This window comes from Sabethes cyaneus, chromosome 1 (assembly GCF_943734655.1).
Source record: "Sabethes cyaneus chromosome 1, idSabCyanKW18_F2, whole genome shotgun sequence".
NCBI lineage: Eukaryota > Metazoa > Arthropoda > Insecta > Diptera > Culicidae > Sabethes > Sabethes cyaneus.
The window spans coordinates 109,971,856-109,991,309 of NC_071353.1; the positions used below are offsets into that span (position 1 = coordinate 109,971,856).

General features: G+C 41.6%; 1 protein-coding gene across 1 annotated transcript in view; it reads right to left on the reverse strand.

The window, feature by feature from the left end:
* Positions 1-2,413: 2,413 nt before the first annotated feature.
* LOC128734263 (uncharacterized) overlaps positions 2,414-19,454 on the reverse strand; it is a 30,447-nt gene continuing 13,406 nt past the window's right edge. The window contains exons 2-3 of the mRNA XM_053828348.1: positions 2,597-2,713; positions 2,414-2,531 (exon numbers count right to left, since the gene is read on the reverse strand). Coding sequence (XP_053684323.1) covers positions 2,414-2,531; positions 2,597-2,713 — 235 coding nt within the window. The remainder of the gene's footprint in view (positions 2,532-2,596; positions 2,714-19,454) is intronic.

Consider the following 19,454-nt stretch of genomic DNA (forward strand, 5'->3'; position numbering starts at 1 on the left):
GAGGTAAGGGCTGTGCACGTTGATGATGCTTATATTGAAGAATCGGCCCTTGATTCTCAACCTGCACATTCGAGGATTGATTGGCCACCACCCAATCATCCGTTTCCGCATCTCGCCCATCACTATGAAAGCTGTACCCAGCTCGTGTGTGTTGCCGCAGCTCTGTTAGATGGTATGTCCATCTCTAAACGTACGTACCGTTGAGCTCTTCCAGCACGCCTCCTGCAGCGCTACGACGTCGAACTTGCGGCTCCTCAATACGTCGGAGAGCATTCGAGTGCTCCTTTGGAAGTTGAGAGATCGGCAGTTCCACGGCCCGAGTTTCCAATCCATAGTGCTTTTTCGTCGCGTGGGTCTATTCCGATTGTTAGAAATAAGAATTTATTTGTTCTTCGTTCCGTGCTTTAGTATTTTTCGTGGTGACGGCTTGCAAAGCCTGCCCGAGTAACAATATCACTTTTGAGGGGGTGATCCGATGAGCAGGGATCGAAACGATAGGCACAATTTTCACCAAGCGTAGCCATCTCCTAGGATTTGCAGATAACTTTGATATGATAGCCAGGATCTTTGCGACGACGGAGGCAATGTATGCCAGACTGAAAGCGAAGCCTAGGAGGATTGGGCTAAAAAGAAATGCAATGAAACCAAATACATGAAAGGAAGAGGCTCAAAGCTAACAAACGCGCGCCTCCTATCATTTTGCCCTTCGCAAAATCAAGAAGCATACATCGCCGTACGAAGCTGACTATGTACAAAACCCTTATCGGACCGATAGTTCTTTATGGTGTGACGCATTACCCTTGCCGTGTTCGAGCGGAAGGTGCTGCAAACGACATTTGACGGCGTACAAACTAAAAGCGGAGAGTGGTTGAGGCGTATAAAGCACGAGCTACAGGCTATTCTTGGAGAGATTTGCATCGTTAAAACTAAGCCTTGGATATAACCGTGTTTGGACATTACCCTTCTTTATCGACAGACTTCGTAGCCGGTTATTGGAGTATATGATAATTACGGAACTAGTTCAACGACTCTACTGACTCCGTCCAGCTAATATTCGAACCTACGATGATTCGGAGCTAACTGGGCGGTTTTCATACATCTGGTGAAAGTCGGTAGGCTCCGGTGGACCGGACACGTCCTAAGGATGCTGGACGACATTGCGATGAAAGCAGTTCTCTTCAACATCGACACCAGTGATTTGCGACTTTTGAGTCAACTGGGAAGGTGGCGATGAATTGCCCTAGATCGAGTTAAATTTAGACGACTGATTGAAACAGTACGTGCCACGACGATGCTTTGCAAGCCTGCCTTCCTGATCCATGTGGCTATATCAGTCTTGATTCCACCATCGGACGTTATCTGGCTACCAAGATATTGAAAGGCCTCCACCTGCTCAACCTGTTCTCCCACTACTGTGAAGTTTGCGAGATTGTCCGTATACACTAGCAAAGACTTAGTTTTAGTTACATTGACTGTAAGACCTGATGCCAGGGAGCTCTCAGAAAGGTTATCTAACTTGCTTTGCACATCGTTCCGGCATTGGGCGAGTAAGACAATGTCGTCGGCTAGGTCGAGGTCATTTAGCTACTTCATCGTTGGATGATTCCAAGGCAATTCTCGGTTTGGTCTACTGTTGATAACTTCCACTAATTCCTCATCGATAACAATCCATAACAGCAGCGTTGATAATATACAGCAGCAGTAACCCGTATTCGGTCGACCAAGATGCCATTATGAACAAGCATTTTGCACGAGAACACCTCATTCTGATGAGATGAGATGAACCAAATTTTCCTGGAACTCCTTCGTGTAGAGTATTATTTCAATATAAAGTAAATGAAATACGCCTAAATGTTAGCTACATTAACGCAATTCGAAAGAAAACTTTTATACGGCGGCTAATAAATGCGAAGTGCGGTATTTCGGCATTCGAACAGTTACGTCCTGCGTAATGAGAAAACTTTTATACACACTTTATTTGAGCAAATTTGAAAATTTCCGATTGCAATTCACAAACGGTCCAAAAAAAACTAAGGCTCCACATAACTTTAAAAAAATACAAATCTACTGCTTTAGCTTGTCATAATGTACAGTTGCTGGCAGTGCCAAATTAAATTCCTTCCGGGTCTATTTTATAATCGTATTTCGGCAAGTATTTCTGTTTCACTTTGAACAATCATTTAAAAAATATCGGACAAATTGCTATGCGTTCAATATACACTATCGCCCCCACTATCCCTCTTCCTCCGTTCGTTTATTCTATCTTCTGCTTAACGACTTCACACTTCCTCACAAATTGCTACCCCACTGGTTGTCGTGCTAATCTCATCGGGTTTTATACAGTTTCCAATACAGATTTCCTAGTTGTGCGGTTCAAAATTTCGTTAGGCGGCTAGTAGGTAGCACTAGCAAACTAGTAGCAGTGACACCGTTCCGTTGGACACTTGGACTGGTAGGTGAGGCACTCATCCATACAGTACACATCGGCTCCATCGCGTCCTTCCAGCTCACCGATCGCGTCGCAGGTTTGTCTATAAGAGCGGATTAAATTGCATAAATTGAACTCGTTCGAATGAAATATTGGCTGAATACTTACGGACAATGGCAGACCGACTCCGGACAGTTGGGTGGATAACGCAGGCAGTTGTTCTGACACCAGTCCTCCATGCCAATGAAATTTCGGTAGGCTTCCGTTGGAAGGCATACTTGATCCCTAGAAAAGGTAATGCATTCGATTAGTGAAACAGTTCATTGATTATAGCTGTGTTAGTCTAAATTGATTTCAATTTTAGTTCAGTTGAAAATGCGAAGCACTTTATTCATAAACTATCGGGTGTCTCCTCTGGTAAGCTGCTTGTTTTACTCCTACAAGTATTCTACACACTAGCAATTATCTGACAAAAACCTTGAACAGTAATGCAGGGTTGAAATTCAACGAACTAAAAATCAAAGCGTAGAATATTTTAATTTTAAGAACGATTGACGATTTTTCAATATCCATTCTAAATACTGTATTTGAGTCTGTCCATATATATATAAAAGACTTCTTTTTCTTTTTTTGAAGTAGGACTACTTCTTTGATTTCTATATTGGGGTGCACTTCAGAAAAACGAAAAGGGAACATGTAACGAAAAGTGGTTATGGTTTACACGCTTATAACTCAGTCATCCCTCAATAGATTCTAGAGATATTGGTATCAATCGATTGGAAATTTTTCAAAAAATTCATTTCTACATAGTTTATTACATGTTTCCCTAACAGACATGTAATAATTAAGAAAATATTAGACGAACATTCATTAATTCAATATTTTCATTTTTTTCCCTCCCCACGTCAATGCTTCCCAAGCACAGATGACAGAAATATATACGAGATGAGCTATGGTTTAAGCTAGCATTGGGCGATACTGCGAGAAGTATCGATATTCGAATATCGATACAAATTTTCAAAAAGTATCGATCCGACTGAAATATCGGGCGGTAAGCATCGATACCAGTGGTATCGATACACTGGCAGGGTACACGCAACCCCAAAGAAAACCATAGTTTTGTTTAAGTTTATTAAGCTAAATAAGCTTAATTTTTAGAAAATTATATGCGTGTGCTTTTGCTGCTGTTGATTCTCTTTCCTACTCATACGAAATCTCGTTAGGAACGAAATAATAGCTGATGTCGCACTGGTCAGGCCTGCGGTTTTAAACTCTTTTGACCGGAAACTGCAACGAATTGCTCAGGATTGCTAATATTGCAAATTGCATCAAAAACGCGAAATGCAAAAATTTTGCAAACAGTTTACAAGCAAAATGCTAGCAGCGAGCTGTCAAATATTTATGTCAACTTATTGCAAGTGTCAATCCCAATAAATTGACATGAATAATTGACGGCTCACTGCTGGAATTTTGCTTGCAAAATGTTTGCAAGTTTCTTGCATTTCGCGTTTTTGATGCAATTTGCAATACATTTATTAGAAAATCTAGCGGAATGATGGAAATAAAAAATAAATTTTAAAAATCGAACAAAAAATACAAATCCGTTTTCTTAAGTCGGTAAACCGATTTTTTGCCAAATTGACCGGTCACCGGCTTTGCAAGTGAAAAACCGGCCGGGCCGGCCAGAAATCGACCACTCAGCAACCTTACAGACAAAAATGCTAGAAATGGAACTTATGAATATTAAACGAGGTAACCATATCGGTCGAACTAAAAAATCAGAACATTTTCTGCCCAAACATGCGGATTAAGATTTATATTCGACAAACCAACTAATTTAACCCCCTTCCACTTCTGTTTACGCTACAGAAGGTACAAGCCATACAAAACTGGACAAATATGATGACCTTGAGAATGTACCTCTACAACCATACAGATAACCAAATTAAACACTTTTCTCTACAAGTGTTTTGGAGACTTCAGATCAGCGATGACCAAACTGCCCCTTTTAGAAATGATTCGTGCGACTTGCGGATTGTATTGAGGTGGAGGAGAATTGTGAATTATTTTTTTAATGGCTGAGGGTATATCTAATTTAACCGAGGTGCCTCGTGCTCGTGCGCGCTGTGGAGCCAAATGCTTTCTAGTATGAACGCTATGGCGAAGTTAGCTAATCTTAACTATCATGGAAATTGCACCGAAAACATCGAAACAGTAAACATCGAAACATTAAAATAAATGTAGAACGTAACACTTGCTGAGACAGATGAAAGTTAAACATTGCTGAAATTTGTTTGCTATATCAAGAACTCGCAAGTCAGTTTCAACCTGGTGTCGATGGTGCATTCGTACAACATGCCAGCCGGCAGGTGTACGATGGGAATCTTTCAAAGTAGTGCCTGCAGCTCGTGGTTTATACGTCTGGACCGCTCTCTGCTCCCAGTTACCAACACCTTGCGTTCAAATACGGCAAATGCACTTATATTTTGCGTACGGTTTATGCTCCTTGATCGAAATCACTTACGAAGGGAAAAGTAGACCAGATATAGCTAGAATGCGTCGTTGAATCTGCTTACTCGTATTATTAATGGCGGTTGCCAGAGATCCCTAATTTATGAATTCATCAACCCCTTCCAGTTCATCTCCGTCAAAAGTCACTCCATGCACTCAGGGTTTCTTCACTTAACAACGCGGTTGACGGCCTAGCGTATCCAACGACATCCATCTTCGAGTGCCAAGACAGCTAGCTCCATTGAGGAAAGCAAAGCTTCACTCAGCAAGTGCGAGTAGTTCTCAGCAACTTGCGAGTTGTCTAATTGATCGCATTTGAAATTAATTTTAAAATCGGAGCAGGAATTGCACTTGAAATTTTACTTAAAATTGAACTTGAAATTAAATTTGATATTGAACTTGAAATGGGAACTGAAATTTAACTTAGAATTAAGCATGGCATTATGCTTAAAATAGAACTTCAAATTGATATTGTGCTTTGCAGCTGTACCTGGATTAATCCAGATTATTTTCTCTAATGCCAATGTATATGACAAAACAAAACAGCAACATTGCAGTTGTTACTCTTTCTCACTCACAACATTCGCATTGTCGCAGTTTTTGTGCCAGTCGCACTTTTAGACTGCGGTGTTCAGTAAGGTGCAAAATGCGGGATATTGATGATCAAATGATATTGGACTTCAGTTTGCATCAATTTCAACTTAAATTTGAACTGGAATTAAGACTTTAAATTGAACTTAAAATTAAACTAAAAGTGGAACTTGAATTTGGATTTCAAATTACACTTAAAATTGAACGTTAAACTTAAGTTTGGACCAATTCAGACTACAATATATAAATTGGACTTGAAATTACACATGAAATAGAACTTATAATGAGACATGAAATTGAACTTGAAATAGGACACAATAGAGAACTTAAAATTTAACTTGTAACTAACCTTGAATTGGATGTAAAATTTGACTAGAAATTATGCTTACAACTTTGCCAGAAATTGGAGTTAAATCGGACTTAAAATGGAACTTCGAATTGAACTTGAAATAGGATTTGAAATTGAATTTGATTTTTTACATCGCCCAAGAAATCCGACTTGAAATTGGATTTCAAATTGAAAATGAAGTTTTACTTAAAATTTGATTTAAGACTGGAACTAGGAATGTATCTATTTTTGCAGAGTTAGTTTATTTATCGAAAAAAATTAGCCGCCGTACTTTTAATTAGGTACACCTCTTATTTTAATTTCTATAAGTTCGAGGTGGTGAACAAGTTTGTATACTTCGGGTCGTTGATGACGTCGGATAACAACTGCAGCAGAGAAATGCACCTCACCATTCTTGTCGGAAGTCGTACTTACTACGGATTCTACAAGACCATAAAATCTGGCAAGCTTCATCCTTGTACCAAATGTACCATGTACAAAGCGCAAATAAGACCGATAGTCTAAGGGCACGAAACGTGGCCAATGCTCGACGGAGACTTGAACGCACTGCAGCGGCCATGGCCACTTTTGGACGTTGTGTGCTTAGGATCATCTTTGCTGGTGTATGTGAGTACGGTGTATGGAGGAAAAACATGAATCACAAGCTGGCGCAGCTTTTCGGCGAACCCAGTATTCAGAAAGTTGCTGAGGCTGGAAGGGTACAATGGGCGGGACATGTTGTGAGAATGCCGGAAAACAATTCCGTAAAAATGATGTTTGCCTCGAATTCGGTTGGTACAAGGTGGCAAAGGTACGCAGCGTGCTCGACGGTTAGACCAAATGGACTCCATTTAATGGAGCAAGTCCTGGAAAGTGTGGGACATTCGAGAAATTGGAGGCGAACAGCCATGGACCGAGTTTGTTATGCAGGTGAAATCCTAACGGACATCGCATTAGTATAAGTAAGGTTATTAATTAGGATAAGTATTTTAGTTTCTCTAGCTTTTACTATAAAGGTATCGATACAAATATCGGCGTTTTAGCATCGATACTGACCGGTATCGGGACACTCAGTATCGATCCAAAATATCGATGTATCGGCCCAAAAGTATCGATTTTTTCGATACAGATACAGTATCGCCCAATGCTAGTTTAAGCTTCCTTTGATTGTATTTAGTTTACGCCTTGTAATAGAATCCGTTCGAAAATTGTTAGGCTTTAGCTGTTGCTGCTTGCTGCTTCTCCGGAATGAGGCATCGAAGACATCCAAATTCACTGAGCGAGACGCCAACAAACCGAAGAAGCCATCGACTCGTCCGCCAGCGAACGATATGGTTTTCGCTGCTATCAATGCCCTGAATAATCAACGGATCTTCGCTGCAAGCCGTCTTCAAGTAAATCGCCGCCAGCCACAATTGTGACGTTTCAAGCTTGGTCACATTCGTGAAAATGGTTTTGAAATTAGGTAGCTGTCGAAAAGGTCGAAAAGCTGGTCCAAACAAAGAGAGCAGGCGCTTCCGATTCGTTCAAGGTTGATAAAACGGACGATAACAAATTAAATTTGCTAACTGCTGTAAATGCGGCTCCGATTAAAGCTGTACTACTGGAGTAAATATGCGGCTGCCCCCGAACAAAAATCTACTAAGCCAATGGAATCCACAGCAAAGGCACCGAAAGCCGCCAAAAGAAGTCGTTCCAGCGGAGAAGGTGGCCCGAAAAAAGCTGCTGCCCAGATGTAAATTTCCTTGATTTGCATTACTGGTAGAAAACAATCAGTTCTTTTAAGAACTGCTGAGTAAGTAGACGAAGCAGTTAAATTGATTTTTCTCACATTTTTCCTCAATTTAAAATGAACATGACAAATTGGAAGTTTATCAACTATGCGCGTACGAGCCGCCAGTCATGTTTAAACTGTATTACATGGTAAAATCTTCTGAAAAGCAAACTGCGCCATTTCGTAATTCGAGGCGAAGCGTTTAGTGAGAAAATCGAATTGCATCTTCATGTATATATTTGGCCCTAAAAAGGGCTAATTGTTGGATAGTTACAGAAACCTGACCAGATACATTTACTATGAGTATTTGTGCTTTGGTGACTGTTTCGGTACGTTCCGAGACGGCGTGCGCATGGCAAACTCACCCGGCAGCCAGCCACACTCACTATAACTTGATATTATGCTTGACTGAGCCGTAGTCAACAAACGAAAGAAAATAGCGTAGCTCTCCTAGCGGCGTGGCTTCTTCTTCTTCCTATCGCTTTTTGCGGCCTTTCCACTGGTTGTCGGTGCCATGACATGAAGACAATGCTTGATCTACAGAAACTGGAAGCTTCAAACAACGTACAAAGTCACGCCTTATTTTCTTCTCTGCCATTCCCTTTTCTACGTGGATCAGCCTTTGTTACAAATTGCTGCCGTTTGCTCTGATATATAACCAACGGTAATCCGAGGAACCACATCATTTTCGCATGGGCATCGGTACCGAGAATAACGATCCAAAGCCAAAAAAAGTCGTTCCAAGGAGAATGCGGTCCGAAAAAAGCTGCTGCCAAGCAGTAAATTTCTTCGATTTGTATTATTAATATCTGGTAGAAAACAATCAGTTCTTTTAAGAACTACTGAATAAGTATATGAAGCAGTTGAATTGATTTTTCTCATGAATGATATTCCTCATTTAAAAATGCACATGACAAGTTGGCAGTTTATTTATCCAAGCTTTAACACGTACAGTAATTGGATGTTTAAACGGCATTACGACAAATATTGCGAACTCATGTTAAAAGCATCAGGTTATTGTAACAAATGAACAAACAGATGCAAGCATTCACAGTTTCATTTTGTTTTAATAAGTTGCCTTCTTTCCAGCAACTTTCCCACAACAGATCCATTATGGAGTCGAAAAGACCATTATAGTTTAGCCAAATTATTAAATATAAAAGTTCCACACCAATTTCCAACAGTTTCAATAAAAGCGCTCGTTAATGAGCAGAAAAAGTTATTGAATAATTGTCCTGTACTATAACATACTTAATGAATACAACTGATCATATACCTACCTACATATGCAAAATTATGCCATTTCGTGATTCTTTCTGGAAAGCATGAAACGGAAAAGTCACATTACCTGGCAAAATTCTTTGAAAAGAAAACTGCGCCACTTCGTAATTCGAGGCAAAGCGTTTAGTGAGAAAATCGAATTGCATCTTCATTTATATATTAGGCCCTAAAAAGGGCTAATTGTATAGTTACAGAAGCCTGACAAGACACATTTACTATAGGCCGCTATACTTTGGTACCTTCCGAGACGGCGCGCTTGGCAAACTCACCCGGCACAACCACACACAACTGTGAGCGCACGTCTGCCATGCCCGTTGCCGTGCCATCCCTGTCGGCATTAAATGAAAGAAAATAGCGTTGCTCTCCTAGTGGCGTGGCTTCTTCTTCTTTTTCCTATCGCGCTTTGCGGCCTTTCCACTGGTTTTCGGTGGCATGAAGACGATGCTTCATATTAGGTTGCTCTGCAGAAACTGGTAGCTCTTCATTAAGGAACCACCGGACACCGGTTTTGTTCAAACAATGTACGGTTTCGTTGTACGTTGTACCGCCTTTCTTTCGTGTCTATGATTCTCTACCCTACGTTGATCCGCCTTTGTTACAACTTGCTGCCGTTTGCTCTGGTATATAATCAGAAGTAAGCCGGCGAACGGCATCATTTTCGCATTGGCATCGGTACGGTGCCGAACAGACAGCAGAGAGTTGCGATTGTATCTCCCTCACTGGACTCGGCAAGGACAAACTAGTAAAACGCAGCGCAGCGGCAGCAGCAGCAGCGGATCATTGTTTGGTGTAGAGTGCGCCGAACGCGTTGGTTGCCGGAGCATCGATCTATTATCAGCTATATTAGAACCAAATAGTTGCGGGGAGCGGAAGAGCTTGAATCAATGGAAAATGCTCTGTCCGGTAACCATTGTCACCTGGGAGGTGTTGTTTCAAACATTCAAGCCATTCTGCTGGCCGGATTTTCAACCACATAATTTACCACAACCCGTCCTTTTTAGGACGAACGAATTTGTTTATGAAGAGATGAAAATTTTCTGGTCCAAGCAAAGAACTGGCGCTTCCGGTTCGTTCGCCTACCAAACTTGCTAGCGAGAAGCAAGATTACTAAGTCAATGAAGACCATAGCAAAGGCATCGAAAACTCTAAAGCCAAAAGAAGTTCTAACGGAGAATCTGGTCCGAAGAAAGCTGCTGCCAAGCAGTAAATTTCTTCGATTCGTATTACTAACAGCTGGTAGAAAACAATCAGTTCTTTTAAGAACTACTGAATAAGTATACGAAGCAGTTGAATTGATATTGCGAACGGCATCATTTTCGCGTTGTTTGGGTTACGATTTAGTGAGTGAGAGTTACGATTTTATCTCCCTGTCCGGACGCGACAAAGGTGGTAAAACTCGGCAGCAGCCGATTATTGTTTGGTGTAGAGTGCGCCGAACGCGTTGGTACCGGAGCATCGATCTATTATCTGCTATATTAGAATATTTGGTTGCGGGAGCGCAAGAGCTTGTATCAATGGAAAATGCTCTGTCCGGTAACCATTGTCACCATTGCCCTGGGAGGTGTTGTTTCAAACATTCAAGCCATTCTGCTGGCCGGATTTTCAACCACAACCCGTCCTTTTTAGGACGAACAAATTTGTTTATGAAGAGATGAAAATTTTCTGTATATTAAATTTCTTTAATTAAATTTCCAAATGTCGCTGATTCTTTAAATCATGAAGAATTTCTTCTGATTTGATCTATAAAACGTTAAATATGTGGTGACTCGCGGTCTTCTAACTCATGACGTTGCTTTAATTTTATTTTTGCTAAAAATTTTTGCCTTCCCACGCCAATGCTTCCCTAACACGGATGACAGAAATATATAGGAGAAGAGCTATGGATTAAATTCCCTTTGAATCAAAGGGATCAAAGTTTGATTGTATTTAATTTACGCTCTATAGAATCCGCTCGAAAATCGTTGAGCTTCAACTGTTGCTACTTCCCCGGAATAAGGCAACGAAGACATCCAAATTCACTAAGCGAGACGCCAATAAACCGAAGAGTCAACGGATCTTCGTTGCAAGCCGTCTAGAAGTATATCGCCGCCAGCTACAATTGTGACGTTTCAAAGTTGGACACATTCGTGAAAAAGGCTTTGAAGTTAGTTTTCAACAAGAGAAAGCTGGTCCAAACAAAGAACTGGCGCTTCCGGTTCGTTCGCCTTCCAAACTTGCTAGTGAGAAGCAAGATTACTAAGTCAATGAAGACCATAGCAAAGGCATCGAAAACTCCAAAGCCAAAACAAGTTCTAACGGAGAATGCGGTCCGAAAAAAGCTGCTGCCAAGCAGTAAATTTCTTCGATTCGTATTACTAACAGCTGGTAAAAAACAATCAGTTCTTTTAAGAACTACTGAATAAGTATATGAAGCAGTTGAATTGATTTTGCGAACGGCATCATTTTCGCGTTGTTTGAGTTACAAATAATAATGAGAGTTACGATTTTATCTCCCTTTCTGGACACGGCAAAGGTGGTAAAACTCGGCAGCAGCCGGTTATTGTTTGGTGTGGAGTGTAAATTACGCCGACCGTGTTGGATTCGAAACATCGATCTATTATTGTCAATTGCAAGGAAAATTGTCCAATCAATAAGTGTGCAATCGCTCATAAAAGTGCTATTTTAGCTTAAATCGTTTCGGTTTCTTCGGCGCACTTATTGCTTGGAAGATAACGAAAAAGTGCGCCGAAGATACCGAAACGATTTAATGCAAAATAGCACTTTTATGAGCGATATCGCACTTTGGATGGTACAATTTTACTTGCAATTGACAATAAGCTGCTATAATAGAATATTAAATAAGCTAGAAAACCCAAATTTTGGTCGCGGAAGCAGAACGGCTTAAATTGGTGGGAAATGCTCTGTCCGGTGTTACGATTGGGAGACGAATTGCTCTACATTCGTAGTCCTACTTCAAGCCTGCGTCCGTGCCACTAGGCATGGACCCTTATACTTTTTTAAATTTTTTTTTTAATAAACATCAACAGACAATAGTCCCAATGTTGGATAAGTAGCTTAATCTAACACACACAGTCAAGAAATTACAATTACAAACACTAACAATTTTCTTAGTCGTCATTTGTTGAAAAAAATATAGAGAAGTTACGACGGACCCTTTCACGTGACAAATTAAAATCAAAAGCAAATGCAACCCGATTGAAAACTCGCTGTATACCAGTCAATGAGCTGTTTCGTCCGTAGTTGGTGCGTTGAAAAGGTACCCTCAGCATTGAGTTGTTCCGCAGTGCCCTGGGACGCACGTTTAGATCAATCGCCCCAAGAATAGCAGGACAATCAATTCTTCCCTGCAACGTGTCGACAGCAAACAGAGCTCTTGCGATGTTCCTTCGTGTCTGTAGTGTCTCCAAATGTATTAATCGGCAACGACTTTCATAACTCGGCAACTGGAACGGATTTCACCATGGTAGACGACGGAGAGCAAAGCGTAAGAAGCGGCGTTGAACTGATTCAATCCTTTGCATCCCGTTTTGGTAATATGGATGCCAGACAACGGAACCGTACTCAAGAGTCGAACGGACGAGTCCACAGTATAATGCCTTGAGGCAATAGACGTCAGTGAAGCTCTTAGCGATGCGGAAGACGAATCCTAATGTTCTGGATGCCTTGTCCACAATGTAAGAAATATGCCGTTTAAACGATAACTGGCTATCTAAAATAACGCCGAGATCCTTTACCTGGTCGACACGTTGGATTTCTGTACCGCGTAGCTTGTAGTTACAAATGACGGGTTCTCTGATCCGGGCAAAAGAAATAATGGAACACTTCTCAGGATTGATGAGCATGCAGTTCAGATTACACCAATTCGTAAAAGTCTCAAGCTCTTGTTGAAGACAAATTGTATCGTCCTTCCCAAGCAGCAATGTGAGTTTTATTGCACTCTTATGGCGGTCTTTAAGATTAATGTTGGTCTTAAATACCATCATAAGAGTGTAATAAAACCCAAATTGTTACTTGGGTTGGAACGTATCTTCAAGTACATCTTCAAATCGTCGGCGAAGGATAAACGAGGACCTCTGAGTACATAGTTGACATCATTGAAGTACAATAGGAAGATTAACGGTCCTAAATGACTACCTTGTGGGATTCCAGATGAGGCCGGAAACGCATTTGATTCAAAACCTGCAACAGTTGCAATCAGTTGGCGACCTACGAGGTACGAACTGAACCAATGCAACATACTGCCGCTGATACCGAGTCTCTCCAATTTAGCAATCGCAATAGCATGATTGATTTTGTCAAACGCCGCAGACAAATCAGTATAAATGACATCCGTTTGAGCACGATCCGCTAGACTTTCGGCAACATATGTTGTGAAACAAAGGAGGTTTGTAGTGGTTGATCTGCCTGCGATGAATCCATGTTGGTCGTCACTCAAGTAATGTTTACAGTGCGACAGTAGCGGAGTCATGACTACAAGCTCAAATAACTTGGAAATGGCACACAATGAGGAAATTCCTCGGTAGTTGTTGACATCTTTCCGATCCCCTTTTTTATGTACTGGGAACATTTGGGCGGTTTTCCATGCAAGCGGAAATACTCCGCTTGTGATTGATAGACCAAACACGAGTTGTAGAGGAATTAACAGGTCTTCAATGTGCTTCTTTAAAAACACAGACGGAATACCATCTGGGCTGGATTTAGTCGATAATTTTAACGTTGATGCGGCTCGAGAGATCATTTCTTCGTCGATGTTGAGCGTACACAGAGTATTCATAGTCACTAGTGGAACATTGCAAGCAGCTTGGGAGATTTGGTCGTCCGGGATGATTTCGTCGGAAAAGGTTCTGGCGAATTTATCGGCAAAGAGTTGGCAGACATACTGGGGCTCCGAAGCAACCTGTCCATTGAGCATCATAGTTGATGGAAGGCCTGATTCCTTGCGCTGATCGCTAACATACTTCCAGAACGTTTTTGGTTTCACATTCAGATTGCGCTGGATTCTCTGCAGGTGTCGTCTAAAGCATGTCCGACTGGTTCTTTTGTATACGGTGTTTAATTTTATGTATTGATCACGCAGTGAGCGGGTACGAAACTTGGAATATATCCTAAGTGCAGCCCTTTTTTCAGTCTTCAACATGCGAAGCTCGCGGGTCAACCAGGGCTTGCTGTTTGACGAATGTACTACCTTGGGTACGTGACGATCGATTGCGTGCACAATTATGTGTCAAGGCGGCGTTGTCGGCATCGTTTCCGTCGAGAACATCAAACCAGTTGATAGTGGCGAAGAATTCGGCAATGCTTCGGTGATCAGTATTTCGAAAGTCATACGAAACAGAGGGGATAGTTTTTGTTAGATTCGAGTGGTGATTGCTGAGGGTAAGCACTAGTGGAGGGTGATGCCTCACTTGCTTAACTAGTGGCGACGGAGCGAGCGAAACGACTGGAGCAACATCCTGTGCGCTGGTGAAGCAGAGATCCAGACAGCGAATGTTCTCGTTGGTCACGTGGTTGATCTGTCGCAAAATGGCAGAACTGTAGCAGTCTAGAAGCCGTAATGCTGCACTGTGCACAACGGAGTGATCGGGATCCGGATGGAGAAAACCATTACTGGATGGTTGCCATAAAAGTCCTGGTAGGTTAAAATCACCGATAATAAGGCGCTCGTCGGTTGCTGTTGCCAAGTCGATCACTGACATAACTGAGCGGGTGTGAACGTCGATCAGACCTTCGTCTCGTACTCGATCGGGGGGGATGCAAATTCCACACAGGAACAAACTGCAGTTAGTGAACTCGATACACACCCACACTTGCTCAATACTGCTCCATTGATCATTTTCGATCAGTTTAGCTTTCAGTCTCTGATTAACCGCGACAAGCACGCCACCTCCCATTAACTTCCGACTATTTCTGGGCCCACGGTCGCATCGAAAAACTTCATATTCGGGACTAAACACCTGACACGAGAGAGTTCGAGAGTCGAGCCAGGTTTCGGTTAGTACAATGATATCGTAGCAGCCATCAGATGCAGCCAGGAGGTACTCGTTCACGTCGCAGTTCATCCCTCCAGCGTTTTGGTAGTAGATGAGCACATCGCCATTGGCACCATCACCGTTCGCAAGGTCCGGCCTTGATTGCATATTGGACGAACTAAAATCGGAGTATCAGGTACCGGAAGTTCATTACTTGGGTTGCAAGGGTACTCGCCTGAGGCTACGGATTGGAAGACTCCCACACCACAACCAACCGCGGGACCGGGACGACTGTGATGAGCGCAGGCTGCGATTAGCTTGACTGGGTTGGGAAGGCCGGGAGCTTCCATGGTGCTGTCCACAGTGTGGCCCGGTTGTAGAGTAAGAAGTAAATTGAGTGGATTCGTGTTGGTATTCCGTTGCTACAAGAAGCAATCGCATTCACCTAATCGTGCCTTTGTGCTATTTTCTCAAATACTGAAGCAGAATTTTTTCTCCAATCTTGTTTTCATGGAAGGACACAACCTAACCAATACCGCAGTCGGTTTTTGCGGTAAACAACTTGATTTAAAGACTGTATCAAGAAGCATTTCCAGCACCTTACAATCTAGCAGCAACGCCAGATGGTGGTAAATTATTGTATCTACGGTAGAAGTACAACTTTTGGCCTTATATTACATTTTACTTAATCATCACATTGAATTATAACTTCCGCAGGAAATATGCAGAATCCAAAACATATGACATCGACTGATATATTCTCATCCTGAATAGCAAAAACGCCACCTAAACCTTAGAAGCCAATTTCGCATTCTGCGTTTTTTTTCTGCTAAACCCTCTCGGTTTCGGCAGTCGTGCTGATGATGATAGCCTGTCGAGAACTTTCTGAAAACATGCAACCGTGCGCCACGATTGTCCGTCGGTCTGGTCCGTCATGCAGAGCCCCACCGCGCGCCCTCAAGGGAGGAATGATGACAGTGGGTGGCGCATCGTTTTCACTACTGCCCGACACTAACCACCACCCAGCGCAGTAAGGTGGTCGCACTTATTTTCAACCTTCAACTGGTTGGCAAAAGCGGGCTGTCAAAAAATATCCATCCGTACCCGTACGGTGTTTTAATGTTTTCGGAAGCGTGTGGCACACACGAACGAATCGCCCGAGCGTTCGACTCGTCCTTTTCGGCTTTTCCGCTCACTCGGGCCCCAACCCATATCGCATCGTTGCGTCTTCTAGTTTTGCTGGCATGCCGGACCGGAATATGCAATGGACTCGGCATTGCCAGCCAAACATCAAACGGCACAGCACGTGATACAGTTTTCGAGCTTAAACAAGCGGGGAATTCACTCGGTGCCGGATATCATCCGGTTGTGACAGAGAGCTTCGAGGAAATTCCATCATATTTAACAGGCCAGGGGAATTGAAAAAGTGAGTTGTGCAAAACTGTCCCAGTGCCAGTGCTAAAGCTGCTCAAAACGGATTTACTGATTGGTGCTTCCGCGAGAACAAGTGCTTAAATCGATTTGGAGAGTAAAAAATTGCAGTAAAATTTACTGCAGAGTTTGACTGTGTTAATTGTTCAGGTTCGTTAAATTTTTATTGGCCAATGGTATGTTGGAGAAACTTCTAGAGTGTTTTGGATAGGAAAGAGTGAATATATGTATATAGCGGTTGTTTTCGCTATAAGTGATGCAAGGATAAGTAGGGACAGATAGTGTTTTTTCACCGTTTTATGTTTAAATTAACAGCTATTATATTGCATCCCAAATGAAATTTGCGCGGACAGTAAGTTGTATAGGTTTTTATCTCTCTGTATCTATACCTATAAAAATGGATTTCTGTCTGTCTGTCTGTCTGTATGTTGCTTATAGAATCGAAAACTACTGAACCGATCGGAGTGAAAATTTGCATGTAGAGGTTTTTGGTGCCAGGGAAGGTTCTTATGACGGCTAGGGATCCCTCCCCCCACTAAGAGGGGGGTTCCCGTACAGATGAAACACAAATTTCCTCATAACTCGAGAACTAATTAAGCAAATGGAACCAAATTTAGCATGTGGGTGTTTATGCAGGCAATTTTTTTTTCTATGGTGAACTGAGACCCCTCCCCTTTTTAAAAGGGGAATAATGACCCCTCTGCCTTTAAAGAGGGGGGGCTCCCATACAAATGAAACACAAATTTCCTCATAACTCGAGAATTAATCAATCAAATGCAACTAAATTTGACATGTAAGTGGTTTTGGAGGCAAGATTTTTTTCTATGGTGAATTGAGATCCCTCTCCTCTTTAGAAAGCGAGTTATGACCCATCTCTCCATTAAGAGGGTGGGCTTCCATACAAATGAAATGCAATTTTTTTTCTTATCTCGAGAACTAATCAAGCAAATGGAACCAAATTTTGCATCTGGGTGTTTTTGTGAGCAAGAATTTTTTCTATGGTGAATTATGACCCTTTCCCGTTTTAAGAGGGGCTCCTATACAAATGAAGTACAAATTTTCTTATAACTTGAGTACTAAGCAAGCAAATGGAACCAAATTTGGCATGTGGGAGATTTTGGAGTCTTGAATTTGTTTTATGATAGTTAGAGAACTCTCACCCCTGTGGGGATATCTCATACAAATGAAACAGAAATTTTTGCGAAACTCAAAAACTAATCGAACTCGAGAAATTCGAGACTCTTCCATAAAACATTAGTCAATAACAAGACCACAAAAACTATCTATAGTAACTCTAGATCATTCAGGACGAGACGACCGCGTGTGTTGCCGGCGACCCGCCGTCGGAAGCGCCGCCCACTGGGGGGAGACAACTCTCCGCAAAAATCACTACTGTCTAGGTTTATTTGTTTTCCTAGGTCTACATGGGTTTCCTGGAACGAGCGACAGCTAGTAAAGAGAGGATCGCGAAATGGTACTTTCCACAAAAAAGTTTTCCGTGAAATGGTACATTCCGCTTAAGGTTTTTCGCAAAATAATATTCGGCGAAATGTTGTACAATCATGGCGAATATTACTATACGCTTTCTGGCTATGCAATGAGGGGACATGGGAGTTGTTTTCTACTTTACTGTGAGGAAAAATTGCAAATTTGTATATTAAACTACCCATTCCTGGTAACTAATAAGCATTTTATACTGCACGTTATTGTATGCTAGCTTTTTGACTGCATAGGTGTTGTAAATTGGCATCCAAAATTGTATTCAAATTATTCGTGTCGGTAATTAGCTCTAAATTAGCATTGTCAGCACTATAAGAAGGTTATCAGTAAAGTTGCTGTATATTTTGCCAAAATTGCATTTAAGTAGCATTTAAGGCGACTTAAATGCTTATTGGCCTACATTTGAATAGCATTGGTGATGCTTATTGGTTACCTGGGATGCGTTCATAGTTACGTAACTGCCAAAAAGAATCATCTAAGGTTGAACTCCTCAGAAACTTGTAAAACTCGAGATTGTGAGAAAGATCATCCGAGATTCATGATTTATGTACAACACAGGTTAATTTGTGGCAACACGAAGTTTGTCGGGTCAGCTAGTAACTAATAAACTAAAATTTACTAATTTGCACGTCGTTAAAAAGTGGTACAATATAAATTCGGCGAAGGAAGAATAAGTGCAAATAAATTAGGGTAAGGAACGAGTTAAGCAGTGTCACCTATTTTAATCAGTTGAAAATAAATGAGCCGAAAATGCACTTTTTTATTCATATTTTCAAAATCTTTTGATAGGAGCATCTTCATAAATCACTTAACCATAGATTTAGTTCACACAAACACAATTTACTGGGTTTCCGACCAGAAATATGATGAAATAAAAATTGTTGTCCAAAAACGTACATTTTTCAGCTGCTGAAGGCAATCGCCACCTCGCTACTAACGAATCCATCACATTTTTCAGCACTGATTACAACCACTCTAAAAGTCAAGCACTCAATTGTCACATACCATATTATTCACTCTCTTTTTTTCTATTATCTAAGGCTTTGTCACTAGCCGAAAGTTTTACAGGCCGGACTCGATTATCCGGGGATTCGATTATCCGGGTTTTTAGACCCGATTAACCGGGTGAAAAAAAAATATTTTTGAGTTGGACCGTGTGTACTGCTATGTTTACCTCTTTTGTTCTCCCACCATCCTTATGAGCAGCGAGTGAGACGTCAAACTCGCAGTTTCCCATAAGAACACTAGAGAATAAAAGAGATGACGAATACCGTTTGCCGAGCGGTGCGGTGAGTGTATGCCCCGATAAACAATTTAGACAGATGGCATTTCACGCATCTATGCCGATACGATATGCCGATTACGCATCAGATGCCGATTAGTAGGTCGCGGATAGGAGCGCGAGCTTACTGAATAGGGGGAAAAGTTCGAGGGATTTTTTGCGGGAACTTAAAAAAGTTCAGATTTCAGGATTGCTTAAAAAAGCACCTTCAGGGTGAAAATATGTTCGGTCTGATCAAAATTAGTTCCACCGCTCCAACTTTTAAAGCGGAAAATCAAAAGTTTAGCTCAACAATAGTGTCTTCCAATGGTAACAGCTTAATAGAGCAAGAAGATTGGTATGCTGATATCCCCCACTTA